We start from the raw sequence: 14,131 nt of genomic DNA on the forward strand, positions 1-14,131 counted from the left end.
CAGACCTCTGAACTAAACTCATGCATCTCCCAAGTCTTAGCAGTCAGACTGTGTAGCCAACTGATAGCAGCAGAAGCTGAGCTAATCCAATATACAGTGTGATGGATGTGACAACCAAAATGATAAGAAATAACAAAGTACACTGTGGTGCGGTGGCCGACAGGTGCAAAGGCAATACTTCAGCCCAAACATTTCCATAAAGAACAATACAAATAAAAAACACAAACATGCAAATGAAAAGAAACCTCTTCCCAAACTTGACAACAGATGCACATTTACTAAAAGTGATGCATAAATGAAACACTGCAAATACAAATGCTGCAAGAAGCTCAAAACACAACTGAAACAGGGAGACAAAGAAATGTTGCACACAGCTGGGACCCTTGTTGACGTCTGTTTCATAACTGTACGTGTTTTGTCAGTATTTTCTGAAATGACTAGGTTAGCTACGTTAGCTAGCTAGCTTACTGCAGATCTGCAATAGTTTTTTTATTTGCAGCGTTTTGTTTATTGAAGCTCTTTTACTAAACGTTGCACATTTTTCTTGAAGTTTGTAAATGTTTTTCTAAGCTGCATGTTTCTCCTAATGCAAATGTGTTGGGCCGTTGTAGCTCGTTTGCACCCGTCAGCCACTGTACTTTGGAATTTAACAAACTTCACCTCCTACTGCTGATATCTCAGATTCAGTATTTAACAACATTGCATCTTTGAATGTTAATATCTTAAGTGTTTAATAACTCGTTCGGTTTACTCCTGCTCACAAATGACTAATTTAAGGGCGATAATTAAATAAACAAGGTGCACAAAATACTAATTTCTGTCCACCAATAACTTTCCGGTATAAATTGACAGACAGCTGTAACGAACTCATGATGATTGAGGAAATGCTAACAGCTAACAGGAACAGATGTGGGCTGTATCTTGCCTTCCAACTTACATTCTGCAGTGGCCTCATATGATAACTTGGTGTATAAATAACTACCACTGGCTGATGATAATTACAGATACGTGTTAAATATGTGTTTGCTGACAATTTGAAGGAATCCGCTCATTGGCACCATTCAGAGAGTCTATAACAGGCATTTGGAGGTGAGGACACACTGCTGCACATGTTAGGGGCCTAATGGTGTCGATGCCTTCCAACAGGGACGAGGCTGCTGCACACAGATAAACACAATTGGCAAAAAGAAAAGAAAAGGCAAATTAACGGCACATACATACAGTAGTTCATTACAGCACAGTGTCATGTGACCTACGGAGGAGGATTAGGGCCACATGTGGATTTTGTTTAGAAATCTGACTAAAAGTGATTTTCTTTTACTGGAGAAAAAAAGTCAAAATTCTAAAAAAAAATGCCAGACTTTTCTCAGAATTTCATAATTCTAAGATTTTTTTTAAATATTGAGAATTTTGACTTTTTCTTAAAATGTGTGAGATTTTCAGAAAACAAGTGACTTTAATCTTTTAACTAAAGAAAAAACAATCACTTTTTGTCAGATCTAAAAAGACATTCACGTGGCCCTAATTACTTTCCGTATGAATCTGATCCCAGTGAAGCCATTTAAATGCAAACGTTTCTCTGAAATGAGGGACAATCAAAGGTCCCGAGGTCCAGTGTCCAGTAAAAGGGTGGACAGACAGTCCTGTCCACGTGACAGCAGCTGCAGTGTGGACAGCAGCGGCTCGTGCACTCAGTCTCTGTCCCTCCACATAGTCGTGCACGAGGATGGCCCTGCGTCCCGGCACTCTCCCCCCGTCAGTACAGGCTCCAGCCTCGCTCATGCTGGGGGTAAAGTGATGCTGAAGAGCCGGGGGGGGAGGTGGTGAGCTCCCTGGGGCCGAGCTGCTTTCCACACACACACATTCAGTCCAGCTTCTCCTTCTGGACCAGCCTTGGAGCATCTACAAAGTCGGGTCCGTTAAAGAGGATGAGGCCGCTGGTCACCACGCTGGCAGACCCCCAGAACAGCACGTAGGCCAGGGTCTCCGTCCACGTTTCACCTAACCGGGGACAACATGCAGAGTCAGTGGGAGACATTTGAAGAGCCACTATTGTGCTTTTTGGGGTGTGTTATAGGTTTGTGTGTATGTACATACATAGTCAGCAAAGGCTCGGTCAACGTATCCTCTGTTCATTAGTGCACACATTGTATTTAGCTTAATGTAAAGATAAATAAACCCTGGTGGTGTTATATTTGTAGTGTATGTATGAAAATGGATTTGCCGTTTGTCTTACCAGCCATCAGCAGGCAGATGATGCACATGGAGAAAGCCACCACCATGACGATAGGCAACTACGAAAGGAAAAAGAGACACGTCAAACACATGACAAAGAGACACAAACCCATCACTCCACCTCTGTGAGCCTTTCTTACCGTCAAGAACTTCCAGTCTTTGGGCTCACGCAGCGGAGTGGTCCAATCAGATTCATCCACAGCATAGTTGCCTAGGAACAGATCAATGGAGTCCTGCACAAAACAGACAACTGTTACCTACTCTTCTTAGCTTTTTGCAGTTGAGTGCATCTCTTAATTCAGATGTCATATCAATCCGCAGAAAGAAGTCCGGTCAGTTTTGGTCAGCTGTGGCCCAAAAATACTATTGGATACTTTATGGGCTCTGGCAGTGTTTAAAGACTGGTTAATGGAACATGATTAAATGGTTCAAGTGAACCGACGTGGACAGTTCCAGGAAGCCTTCATTGATGCGGTCATTTGAAGTGATGTTGCTACGCAGTTGAAAGAGCTATATTTGCTTAGCAGAAACAATACAATCGTAACTTGTTTATGTAAGTCAAATCAATGATGCATTTGGTAAATAGCGGTGTAATAAGCGAGTTTAATATGGCGGAGTGGTAAACACAAAGACTTATCCACACATGTGTGGACCCACCTGTCTGTATCCATCAGAGAAGTTGTTCTTGTAATATCGGATCATGGAGTTCCAGCCGTCCATCACCAGCCCCCAATGAGTCCTCTTCCCCGTCCTGAAAGACCACCATGTAGTTCAAACTGAATTCTCTTTTGACCAACATCTCTGTGCACTTTCCTCATCAGAGTCAAACAAAACACCCTCCTCCTCCTCCTCCTCCTCCTCCTCCTCCTCCTCCTCCTCCTCCTCCTCCTCCTCCTCCTCCTCCTCCTCCTCCTCCTCCTCCTCCTCCTCGATGCTACTAGCTTGAAATGAGTTAGCCTAATCAATAAAATAAATAAAACCATGCGACCAATCAGGTACTGTCTGTTGAACATTAAAGGGGGACTGCCTGCTCAAATGCTTTGTTATAGAAATATATTTCAGAATCCTAGCTAATCCAATGGTGGTATTTCAGGTCCTTGTGGTAGATTTTGAAATATGACTTGATATCTGACCTGGTGAAGTCAGTCTTCAGGGCTCCAGTGCCAGCGTACTGCTTGGCACAGGCATCAGCGTTGTCTGCCCAGGCTGCATGAGAACAGGAAGAGAAACAGATCAAGTTAACGTCTAGGACCTTTAATGTAGGCGAGCCACTGTTGTGAGAGGAGGGGGAGGGGGGGGGCTACCATTCTTGAACATCTTCCCAAAGGCCACCTGCTCTTCGATCTGCTGACCGACGTGGAGGACTCCCATTTTCTGTAGGCACACACACACATTTGAGTGGAGTCGGTTCATTAGCTGTTAGTGCAACACTTCCTACAAGTTCACCTGTATATACTATTTATATGTCATATGTTTATTCTTATATTATATTATACAGCACATTACTTTGCACTTTACTGCTTCTGTTGCACTTCTGGTTAGATGCTAACTGTATTTCGTTGGGTCAGTACTTGAACTCTGTGCAACGTCAATAAAGTTGAATCTAATCTCAAAATCCAGTTCAATTAAAAACCAGACTTTCTTATTGAATTGATAAGAAACCACCTAATAGTTGAATAGTTTGCAATGACGTGTCCAAAGAATCAAAAACTAACAACAACTAATCAGAAATCAAGTTAAATGTCCATTTTTGTTTGACAAAGTCATATTTACACTGAAAAATGATAGAGTGGAGAAGTTGGACTAGACTGTTTCTACGTCTTTCTCCACTGGGATGCATTGTAACACAGATTCAAGTGTCCTCTGTGTGCTCTTGTTCCTGTCACCTCCTAAAGCATTATGGGTGTAGTGTGTGGTTGCCTGTACCCGGAGCTGTGACTGCAGGGCGCGCTGGGCCAGCATGCTCTGGATGACGTTGGTCCGGTCCAGGCAGTCCATGCAGTTGCTGCGAAACGTGCCGTCCTGATGCAGCAGCACCTTCCCATCTGCGTCCACCAGGAAGTATCTGCATCCACACACACAGCATTACTTCTGATGCAGAGTGCATACAAGTGTACCTGGTTAGTGGCTCACGCAAACCGACCCAAGTTCATCCTGCATCTCAGCGACCATATCCAACAAGATCTGCAGGCGGTGCCACCTCATCCGACTGCACTCCTTATGGAAGTCAAAGGCGATGTACCTGCAGAAAAGGCAAGACGATAATATACGACAAAATATAATGAACTCAACTAAGCAACGTGTTGTAAGTAGGAGGCCACATGTGGGCTGCCGGTCATCTTACTTGACCATGCCGTTTCCCAGGTCGGCCACCATCTTGTCGAAGGCCAGCTCCAGCGGCTTCTCTGAGCCCTTTTGGTTGATCTGTGAACAAATCCAAAGACAAACCAGCATTAATGGGTATATCATAGTCATAGTATTATAGAGGACATGTTACGCTCATGTTCAGGTTCATATTGTGTGCCTCTACTGTCTCCAAGCTTTCATGTTCAAAAAGCTCTTTATTTTCTCACACTGCCTGTGCTGCAGCACCTCTTTTCACCCCCTGTCTGAAACCAGAGCCCAGTCTGCTCTGATTGGTGAGCTGGTAGGCTCTGTTGTGATTGGTCAACTGCTTAGAGATGTCCAACCCCTTAGCCTATTATGTATAATGTGTTGGAGCGCTAGCCAATAGAACTTTGAGTGTTATGTTGGTGATGTCACTATGTTATAGAAGCATAGTAGGCGTTTCAGGCAGGGGGGGGCGGGGGGACGACGACGACACAGGGATGTTGGCCTTTGCAGAACATGTGCATGCACACTAACCTATAACACAGTACAGGGAAGCATAATAGGGCCTCTTTCATTCATTTGACTGCTTCTGTGTAGTCAGGGAAGGATTGAAGAGTGTGCAGCCAACATCTAGCTGAATTCATAACAGGAAAGTAACACAACTGATAGAACCAACACACACACACACACACACACACACACACACACACACACACACACACACACACACACACACACACACACACACACACACACACACACACACACACACACACACACACACACACACACACACACACACACACACACACACACACACACACACACACACACACACACACACACACACACACACACACACACACACTTATTAGATCATCTTACCAAGTTCAAAATGACTTGTTTTCCATAGAGAATAACCTGCGAGTCAAAGTGTCTCTGGAACCCGTCCAACTACAGAAGCACAGAGAGAAGAGAGGCTGAGTGACGGGAGAGGAGACGGTGAGGTCTGGTTGGGTCTCGTGTTGCCGTGCGGTCAGCTTACGTGGTTCACCGTTTTGCTGATCTGTGGTTTGGGCTTGTACTTGAGGTTGGGCCTCTGGGACCAGAAGAGGGGGATGGAGCCTCTGGTCTGTGGGGAGAAGCACATCATCATCATCATCATCATCATCATCATCATCATCATCATCATCATCATCATCATCATCATCATCATCATCATCATCATCATCATCCTGCTTTCATGAACACACATTTAACCAAGTAAAGTTTGCAGCTTTTCCTCTCAGCGTCAGCTATGAGCTGAGCGCAGCAGCACTGTGTGGAAATATGAAACTCATATCAAGGTGTATAAACATACTGAACTAGCACAAACTGAACACATATGGCATCATGTTTAGGGTTGGGAGCCCCAACTAGAACCGATACCAATTGCCTGGTACCCGGGGCTCAAAGAAAGCAATTGAATTATGGTTTTGCTTATCAGTCAGTTTGGCCTATATAGAGCAGGGTCTAGAAGGTTACTTTTTTAATTAATTCTGATGTCCTTCCTTTTGCAAACAGCAACCTGGCAGCAGACGGGTGTTTACTGCACAACATATGTTGGATATATAAGCAGTGTATGGTTGGACACTGGAGGAGACCGGGGGAGTCGCACATTGTCAAGTTGCACCTCTTAGAACTAACTTGGATGAAGTGATTCGTGAATGTACATTTTAGGGTTTCATAATTATAATCTTTTCTTCTGTGATATATGCATTTGAGTTTTTACCTTCACAAAATACAGAAGTAAAGAACTGAAAGGAACCTGAATCAATAAGCAGAACCGAAATCGGAAGAGGAATAGTTCAAATCCAAACGATACCAACCCTCGTGATATGAAAACAAAACGTTGACATGACATTTGAAAGTGTCTCGACTGTTGTCCTTCACTGAACCCTTACTAGTTGAATCCTTCACTGCTTCCTTACAGCAGACGGCCTCTCCTCTCTGGCTCACCTGAACAAAAGAAGCCTTGGAGCTGTTGAACTGAACGATCTGCTCCGTCTCCACGTAGTTAGCAGGATGGCCTTCAGAGTCGATGCCTGCACAGAAATATATAACTATAACATTATAGCAGCAGGCAATATAAATACTGACATTGAAATAATATGTCATGATGCATTTTCTTTGCTACAGATTGTTCTGTACATGCAGCGAGTCATCCGCTCTGCAGAGGAGGTGATCGGCTGCAGTCTGCCATCCCTCCACGACCTGCCCGCCTCCAGGACCCTGAGGCGGGCAGGGAAGACCGTGGCCGACCCCTGCCACCCTGGACCCAAACTGTTCACCCCCCTCCCCATCGGGACCAAAAGCTCTCACCACCTGAACAGTTTCTTCCCCCCCGCTACCGGCCTCTTCAACAAGGCCCGCCCCCCCCCCACTCACTCACTTTACCTCAGCCACATCATAGATTCTATGCATTACATTATGCACACACAATGTACAACATTATTTTGTATTACAACTGATTTTTATTCCATATTTTATTCCTCTATTTCAATGTAAATACTCTTATATTTTGTATTATTTTAAATATGTTTTGAGCTCTCTTCGTGTGTTTTTCATTCTTGTTTTTATGCTCCACGACACCAAGTCAAATTCCTCGCAGGTGTAAAGCTACCTGGTAATAAACCCGTCTATGATTCTGAGAACTACTTTTTGTCCTGCCATAAATAATCTGCCCATTTTCAGTATGTTGGAAGACACAAAGACACAGACAAGGTGTTACCTCGGACGTAGTAGCGGACTCCGGCTCTGAAGCAGCTCCTCCTGGAGATGATGCTCCACTCGAACACCTTCCCATTGATGCAGCTCGACCGCATGTCGATGACTGCTCAACAAATGTGTCAAGAAACTCACATGCAAAATCAAGGAGCGCTATACACATTAGGAAATCGTTCCCTACATCTGGCAGGTTTTCTTCACCTGGGCACAAAAACACTTCTATCCACAAAGTACAGAAGCCACACTTCAAAAAGAAGAACCAAAAGAGCCCAACTTATTAAAAGGCTTTACTTATGTTGAGATGCAGGTTCTCACACTCCTTCACTAAAACACACATGTGCAGTGAAAGTGTCCGTCAGACAGCAGCAGGGAAGGATACAGCCATGGATAACAGGAAACACAAACTTGTGTACCTGGAAGGTAAGAGCAGTGTCAGACAATGATATGCTTTATTTGACTGAACTCGAGGAAATACAAGGTTACCTTTGAGATGTTCTTACAGTCAGGATTAAGCAGGCAGCATTTTGCTTTATTTCTAATGTCTCCGTAAAGCATGGGTGTCTAACTCAATTTCATCGCGGGGCACATCAGCATTATGGTTTCACTCAAAGGGCCGGTTGTAACTTTAAGACTATATAAAAATACATATATAAATATATCATATATATAAAATAATGTATTATATTACATCATTGCCTCTGCATTGGATTATCATCGGATAGGGTAATAACTTCATAATTAACTACGTCTGAAAGCAGAAGTCTAGGGCAAGTCTCTTCAGTGCGTATGTCCCAAAATGATTTAAAAAGAAAAGCCAAATTCTGGAGAAAAAAGAAATAGAAGTGACATTTTGAAATAAAAATCTAATTCTGAGAAAAAGGAATTCTATGAAAAAATGCATATTTTGAAGAAAAAAAGGCAAATTCTGAGAAAAAAGTCATATTTGAGATGCATTGTGGGACATGTAGTTTATGGGCAACGTGCTTCTGTAGCATGTAACCGTATAATAAATCATATTATATTCTTTGCAAGCTCTTGTGGGGCCATATAAAATGAAGTCGCGGGCCGAATGTGGCCCCCGGGCCTTGAGTTTGACACCCCTGCCCTAAAGGATATCAAGGCCGACAAGCCTTCTCCACCACTAACTGAGCAACTCACCAGAGGTTACATGTTGTTGAGGAAATACAGATCTATAACTGCTGTTGCCTGGGCTACAAGGGCAGAATAACAAACGAGGTAAACGAGCCATTTCCAATGATTGTAAATTGCTAAACTGCAACAGGAATTTGAAAATAACATGTTTTCCTAAGCACTTAAATATATTGAATATATTTTTAGAATTCGAATCACAACAATGTCTTTATTGTTGTGATACAGCTTAAAGGTTCTATATAGGGGGATGCTTCAAATATAATGAGACAATAAAAAGTGATATTCCATGTTAGGATGGAAAGTATTTGTCTTTAGTTGTTGAGGTGGGTGATGACGAGTTGACGGGAAATGGTTGAAATCCGTTGTTGCGGTTACTGCTCTAACTGTAGGTGTGTATCCTTCCTGTGTTATTGAGGATGCTCATGGGGAATTGGGTCTTACCTCTGGCTGTGCAAGGAATTCTCTCAGCAGATGTCCGTTCCAGACAAAACGCTGATCTGCCTGAACAGGGACAGAGAGCACATGTTATACAGAGACAGATCCAGGGGGACCCACGGGTGTGGGCTACACCTGGAGAGGAGGCCCACTGTCGGGAACATTCAAGAATATTATCCTCTTTCTCGAGTCATATTTATATTACATTTAGCTCAATCGACAGTTCGTCTATTAAGTGATCCGAAAACACCGAACAAATTAACCATAAATAAACAAGCAAACAAAATAAATAAATAAAAAAGAGAAATATTTTCAGTTTGAAGAAGAACAAAAGATAGCAGGGAGAGTACAGAAGCACAATCCACCATTTTCTATCATTGATAGAAAATATATTCTAATCACTTTTTTCAAGATTCCTCAAATTGGTTTTCCTGAAGCCTCATGGAGGAAGCGAGTGTCTCCTTTACACATATTGTATGTATGATATCATCATCCGTTCTCTACAGACGGGATGTCCGTCCATCTTCTTGTGATTGCTTGTCTTGCAGCTGCCCTCAGTATTCAAATGAGGTGAGACGTTTCGGGGCATTGGGATATTGTTTTTTAAATCCTCTGGAGCAGAGGGGAGCTGTGGATTATTGTTATTGATTAATGCATCGAGTTTCTTAGGGTCAACAACACTAAACTCAACTTACAATGAAAGCGTTTAGTTTATTTAATAAAAGAGCACATGTTCAATGTGAAAAGTGACAGTAGATATAGATTAGTTGCAATTTGGTGCTATATATATATATATATATATATAATATATTAAAAAAAAAATAGGGCCCCTTAATTTTTTATAACAAAAGCGTTATAGTTGCATATTTGGAATGACCCATTGAGATATATGGGTTTTAACTCATAGGACCATACAAAGACCTTTGAATGGATTCTGTGAATGATCTTTTCATGTCCAACAGTTCCCTGAGTGGGCATGTCTTTCCTCACAGAGCCTGCGTGGGGCTTACCCTCTCCAGAAGACTCATCTCCTGGAACTCGGGGCTGGTGTTGGCCAGGCGCTGCAGAGTGTGCGTCAGGTCGTAGTCCGTCGCAAAGTAGAAGCCGTCTGTGTGCAGCACATTGTTGATCATGGACATGAAAGTCTTGTTGTCTTGCATCTGAAACAAGAGCAGCAGCAGAGGTCAACGATAAATACTGAAAACAGTCAGCAGAAGAAGGGACTGCTCGTAGACTCGTTTTTTACATCTAAATCCTCCCTAACCTCCTCCAACAAATATCTGTTAAGTGTGTGTGTGTGTGTGTGTGTGTGTGTGTGTGTGTGTGTGTGTGTGTGTGTGTGTGTGTGTGTGTGTGTGTGTGTGTGTGTGTGTAGTGTGTGTGTGTGTGTGTGTGTGTTTAGCTGACCTGCTCCAAAGACTATAGGTTACACAAGAAATGCATTAACCAGAGAGAAAAGGTGATTAAGAGTAAGCAGAGTGTCCCCAGTAGAACCAACTAAGATAGTTCTCTCCCACTGATGAAATGGGAATAATATTACATTACATTATTACTCCTAGTTGAATACTGAATACTTGGTCTATTTGGACATGCCAGAGGTCTGTTATTTTTCGCTAACTGACCGCTGCTAAGGAGAACAGATCGTTGTTAAGGAGGATCAAGGGACTATGTGCATTCATATCAATTCACAGAATGGACAGGAAGTAAACACTAACGGGAACAGCAGAAGAAGACAGACAGGAAGTAAACACTAACGGGAACAGCTGTAGAATAAGGAAAGGAAGTAAACAGTAACGGTAAGTAAGTATCCCTTAACCCTGTGACCTCAAAAATCTACGGGGTTAAGGGATAGTGGATAGGAGAATTCAAAAGGACTTAGGAGAAGAGACTGCGGTACTTTAGAATCCGAATGCACTTTCACTATCCGACGTGTTTATGATGCGCCAGCGGACGTCATTGTGTGCGTCTGCTGCTGTGGGGAAACCATGGAAACTACAGTTTTCTATACAGCGGACTACAACATGGATGTTTAATAAGAACCACGGACTACTGTAAACTCAGTTGGAATTGAAATAAAAAAGGAAAGTGAAACTTAGGCTTCACAGTATTAATCCTTAACATCCATCACTGTGTATATTACGGAGCCCCCTAGGGGACATGGAGACGAAAAAAATAAAATGTTTTGCGAGATCTCGCAAAACCCCGTTGCAGTTTGTAGACGGTCCCTAAGCACTCCTCCTCTCCCTCCTCCAGCTGCAGATTGTGACCAATTCTTGATGTTTAGCTCGGATGACGGCGCGTATCGAACTGTTCTGATAAAAACCACTCTGTAGCTCGTTGTCTACCTTGCTATGATTGTAAAGTCATGTTGTTTGTATTTCTACAACGTTATGTTCATGAGTTATTGATCCGCGAAATAAGAATCTGTCAATAACTCAGCTCAGAGGGACGTGCATGTCCCCTCGCTCTGAGTGTTCTCTTGAGGTGTCTTCACTTATGTGAAACCCTTTATATATACAGTCTATGTGTGAAACCCGTGCCTATTACCAAGCACTGATGTTATATCTTTATATTTTAGGCCACGCTCAAAGTAAAATCGATGAACCGCTCCATTGTTGTGGTTTCTGTGTTGCCGTAGCAGCCGAACTGACCAGGAAGTACATTGAGCTAAATGAAAAGTATTGCGAGATCTCGCAAAACATTTTTTTTTTTTTCAAATACATTTTTTTTCTTCTCCATGTCCCCTAGGGGGCTCCGTAGTATATCACCATTCAAACATATTTTAAAAGTTTAACAAACCCCACACAGCTCAGTAAACACTGTGAAATGTTGACTTTATTTGATAATTTCAGTAAAAAAGTAACGTTCATGTTTCTCATTTTGATTATTATAGTGTTGAACGTTCAAAACAAATCATTTTGGCAAGTTACGTTTTTTTCCTAGCTTTAACACGACTAGAGGGAGATCTCTTTTCAGCTTTGGGAACACAGCAACTCAAGGCCTACAGTGCGGTGCTCATAAGCAGTGATGCTTGATGATGGGCAGGCCCCCCCATCATGTGACGTGGCGTCCGTCAGCTAGCCCCCCCCCCATGGATTACTCTCAGAACCACAGCATCCTACCTGGTTGTCCGTCAGGTGAAGTATTGTCTTTTTATAGGAGACGATGTCAAAGTCCACAGCCTTCCACACAGCATGGCCCAGGAGATCTCCCACCTTCTTCTTCTTGGTGATGACAACCAGATAATTGCCTAGAAAAAAAGGGGGTGTGAAAATGTGCCGCAAATCTCAATACACCAAATGATGCCACCAAACGTTTCAGCAGGACTATTGCCTACTGAACTCACCTGCCACCAAACGTATGGTCCCCATGAGGCCACATATGGGCCGGCTGTCAGCCCCTGCAGGGACGTCCCTCTTCACTGAGGACACAGCAGGGACACAGCAAGGGTTAGAGACTGAACTCAGGAGACTGAACTAATAACCAAGTCATCATTGTGGAATCACCAAATTACTTAATAGTTTTATCGATTAAATGTATAGAAAAGTGATCATAGTCCAACGAGTGTGTGTGTGTGTGTGTGTGTGTGTGTGTGTGTGTGTGTGTGTGTGTGTGTGTGTGTGTGTGTGTGTGTGTGTGTGTGTGTGTGTGTGTGTGTGTGTGTGTGTGTGTGTGTGTGTGGGGGAATCAGTATGTTCTCATTCAATGATACCACCCCCCCCCATCTGTGCTTACCTGTGAGGGTCATCTCTGTGGACACTCTGTCCACAGCCAGCACCTCCTCAGAGCCCTCATCACACGCCTCGATGTAGAACTTCTCCTGGGTGGTGCGCCTGATGAGACACACACACTGTTTTCAACACTGAAAGGGATCCTCACACGCAGCACACACACCAGCACCATGAGCAGAACAAGCAGCACCACCATTATCAGAATCAGCGTTAAAACCAAAGTGACATAGCAGGTAAAAAAAGGCAAGCAATAATAAAGAGTAAGCCAGCATGTGAAATATAGATAACAGCAAACAATGGTGATAAAATAAAGAAGATAAATACTCATCCATGGCTCAAAATGAGTAGCAGCATTTCAATAGCTAAGGTTTTGAGATATTACAAAAAAAAATGTGCACATAAAAATGATTATGATCAATGCACAGTAGTTACAAAAAAAGTGTTTGTAGTGTTATTATATTATAATTATATCATCATATTAAAAGGTATCATTGCAGGTATATTGCACAATATTCCAACAGGCTGTATTGTGAAATCTACCAGGGGCCAACACAAACACCTCCAGCACAAACACCACCCACCACAGCAGCAGGGCTCTGTGTAAGTACGTCAGTAATACATATATGGAAGTATCTGTCTAACTCTGAGCTGTTGGAGCTGCTGCAGAGGTGGAGCAGAGCGGCAGTGAAGGTGTAGCTCAGCACAGTAATGTAAATGGTCCAGCTCGATGCTAAGAGCTCATTAGAAGCAAACTGAGAGAAGGAGCGGTAGCCCCTCGTGCGGCAGTGACGCTGCTGCCGGGCCGCACGTGCCAGCACCCCACATACACTCACTGTTACACAAAGTAAAGCTGTGTGCTGCTAATAAACTGATCCAGAATACTTACAGGTTGAAACTCGAATAGGTGCTCGCCATCTTTCCTCCAGTCTGACCTCAGTGACGTGTCACCGACACAGCGGCTACTTCCGCCTTCAGCTGTGTGTCTGCCGCGCACAAACGCTAGATGGCGCTGTTATCATGCAAAAGTCCCGTACATGAACAGAATGTGCGGATAACTTCTATGGAAGTAATACATTTAATACAAATCAATCAAAACCAGAAATGTATTTCTGTAAATCATATTTGAAATATTAACTTTAGATTTTGTTATATTATTTTCTCAAACCTTCTTTAATCTTTTTTTATTTTTGTTGTTGTTTTTGTCTTTACTGCATGTGTAGCTGCGTATATAATGTATGAGGTTTATTCATTGTATTTTTTCTTGAAATAAAAAAAGGAAAATGAATAGTTGTGATTGCACTGAACAGAAGAAAAAGATGTGGTACAACATGGTTTATTTACTTCGGCCCAAATCCGTAAAATTGTGTAAAAAAGCAAAGTGCCTGAGCACCGAAATAAAATGAGCTGGTCGAACAGATGTAAATATAAATGTAACCTGATTACTTTCCGTACTTTTGGATTACGTTAATATCAAATCACAT

At 42.7% G+C, this 14,131-nt stretch overlaps 1 protein-coding gene across 1 annotated transcript; it reads right to left on the minus strand.

Moving 5' to 3' along the window:
- Window positions 1-257: 257 nt before the first annotated feature.
- On the minus strand, window positions 258-13,621 carry sacm1lb (SAC1 like phosphatidylinositide phosphatase b). Its single transcript, XM_034102437.2, has 20 exons — window positions 13,537-13,621; window positions 12,655-12,752; window positions 12,266-12,340; window positions 12,042-12,169; window positions 9,930-10,079; window positions 8,926-8,985; window positions 7,712-7,745; window positions 7,337-7,438; window positions 6,565-6,650; window positions 5,612-5,698; window positions 5,452-5,520; window positions 4,580-4,659; window positions 4,379-4,477; window positions 4,162-4,300; window positions 3,540-3,609; window positions 3,369-3,441; window positions 2,893-2,986; window positions 2,376-2,468; window positions 2,237-2,294; window positions 258-2,001 (listed from the first exon to the last, which is right to left on the minus strand). The coding sequence occupies exons 1-20, from the start codon at window positions 13,563-13,565 to the stop codon at window positions 1,865-1,867; spliced, it is 1,761 nt and encodes a 586-aa protein (XP_033958328.1). The 5' UTR covers window positions 13,566-13,621; the 3' UTR covers window positions 258-1,864.
- Window positions 13,622-14,131: the final 510 nt, after the last annotated feature.

The sequence above is a fragment of the Pseudochaenichthys georgianus genome, chromosome 16 (genome assembly GCF_902827115.2).
Source record: "Pseudochaenichthys georgianus chromosome 16, fPseGeo1.2, whole genome shotgun sequence".
Lineage (NCBI taxonomy): Eukaryota > Metazoa > Chordata > Actinopteri > Perciformes > Channichthyidae > Pseudochaenichthys > Pseudochaenichthys georgianus.